The sequence below is a fragment of the Bison bison genome, unplaced genomic scaffold (genome assembly GCF_000754665.1).
Source record: "Bison bison bison isolate TAMUID 2011002044 unplaced genomic scaffold, Bison_UMD1.0 scf7180017462789, whole genome shotgun sequence".
In the NCBI taxonomy this organism is placed as follows: Eukaryota; Metazoa; Chordata; class Mammalia; order Artiodactyla; family Bovidae; genus Bison; species Bison bison.
The window spans coordinates 9,841-11,519 of record NW_011372865.1 but is presented as its reverse complement, the minus strand read 5'-3'; the positions used below and the strand labels follow the sequence as shown (position 1 = coordinate 11,519).

Genomic DNA, 1,679 nt, shown 5'->3' with positions numbered 1-1,679 from the left:
ATGTTCATTGTACAGATGAAAATGTACTGAATTTTAGGAGGTGCCATAATTTGCCCCAAGATCATACAACTGAGAAGTAATAAGGCTAAAATTTTAAACCTAGGAAGATTGATTCTGGAGGCCATTTCTCATCTATGGCAATGCTATTTGCCACTGCCAATCATATATATAAATTCTATTGTTGAAAAGGATATATTCTGAAACACACACACACACGCTCACTCTCTCACTTCTAGGGAGGTATGCTTATTTCTCTTCTGTATTTTCTCAAAATGCTAGCAGCAACAAAACTTTTCAAATAGTTTTCTAAAGTCTGTTATAATATTTATACACCTGAAAGTATGTGCAAATATTTCATATATTTCCATCTTTATCTATATTCAGACTTTTATTTCACAGAATCTTAACTTAGACAAATTATTTAAGTTACTTTTACATTATGAGCAAAATTATAAAATGGGAGTAAATTCATGCATAGGATACATTCCATGGCAAGTAGATACAATGGAGCATTTAACAGAAATACAAAACATTATCCAGGATATGCAATGATAAAAATCAGACTATTCTCCAAGGAATCCCTCAGAGATCTTTCCTTGACTTGTATTTATTTTTAATATGTATAAACGACCATAGTCTGCCAATACTAAAAGTTAGATTGACTACTAAATTTAAGTATTTCAGACGTAATCAAGAAAGATTAATACTCAGGTATGTATTTTAGTCAGCTAAGAACTGTCTGTTGGGCCCCAACTTTATGTGTTTTTTGTTTTTTTTTTAATATGGCATCCTAAGTTTAACATGAGTGAGTAAGTGAAGTATCTCATTTGTACAAATGTTTACATCCTAGTGTGTAATAATGCATGACAGTAAGTAAAAATTTTTGACAAAAGAAGTACAGTGAATGTTATATGATATGCCACAGAAGTTTAAAACAATTGATCATGTAAATATAAAGAAAAAATGTATTCCACTTTGAGATTTAATTTTATAATATGTTGGTTTAATTTGCTTTGCTCTCTTTCTGAAATGTGAAATATCATAAATCTTTGTTCATGCCCATTCCTTCTCTCCCCAGAGGTAACTGCCATCCTAAAGTTGGTATGTACCATTTCCAGACACATTTTTATTACTACCAATGAATTCATCCATAAGCAAATTTACTATTTTGTACATTAAAAATCATAACTGGCATGTTATTTTACACACCCTTTTGCAACAGTTCTTTTTTTTTTAAGTACAACATGGTATAGTTGAGATTTAAACATAAATCTAGCCACCTGGGGATAACTGTGCCCCAAGGGGACATCTGGCAATGTCTGCAGACACTTCTGGCTGTCATAACAGGGTAGGGGGTTGTCGTTGTTGTTCAGTTGCTAGGTCGTGTCTGATTCTTTGCAACCCCATGGACTGCAGCACACACTTCATACCAGCATCTAGTGGTTAACAGCTACGGATTCTGCTGAACACCCTACAATGCACAGGACAGTCTCTACCACAAAGAATTACCTGGCCCCAAATGTCAAAAGTACTGATGTTGAGAAACTTTGCTTTAGTTTTATTCATTGTAATGGTTTTGTGATAGTCCACTATTAGCATTTCCCTTAAAAAAGAGCCTGACCACTTGTTGAGATCAGGTAAAGCTTTGAAAATAGAACAGTCTTATGGACTCTGTGGGC

The 1,679-nt window shown here is 33.8% G+C and overlaps 1 protein-coding gene across 1 annotated transcript in view; it reads right to left on the bottom strand.

Moving 5' to 3' along the window:
* The window catches only part of LOC104981505 (cyclin-dependent kinase-like 5), a gene marked incomplete at its 3' end in the record, with an annotated part of 41,310 nt that overhangs the window by 38,275 nt on the left and 1,356 nt on the right, over positions 1-1,679 (bottom strand). The window contains exon 2 of the mRNA XM_010831009.1: positions 1,510-1,603. Within this exon, the coding sequence (XP_010829311.1) occupies positions 1,510-1,603 (94 nt within the window). The remainder of the gene's footprint in view (positions 1-1,509; positions 1,604-1,679) is intronic.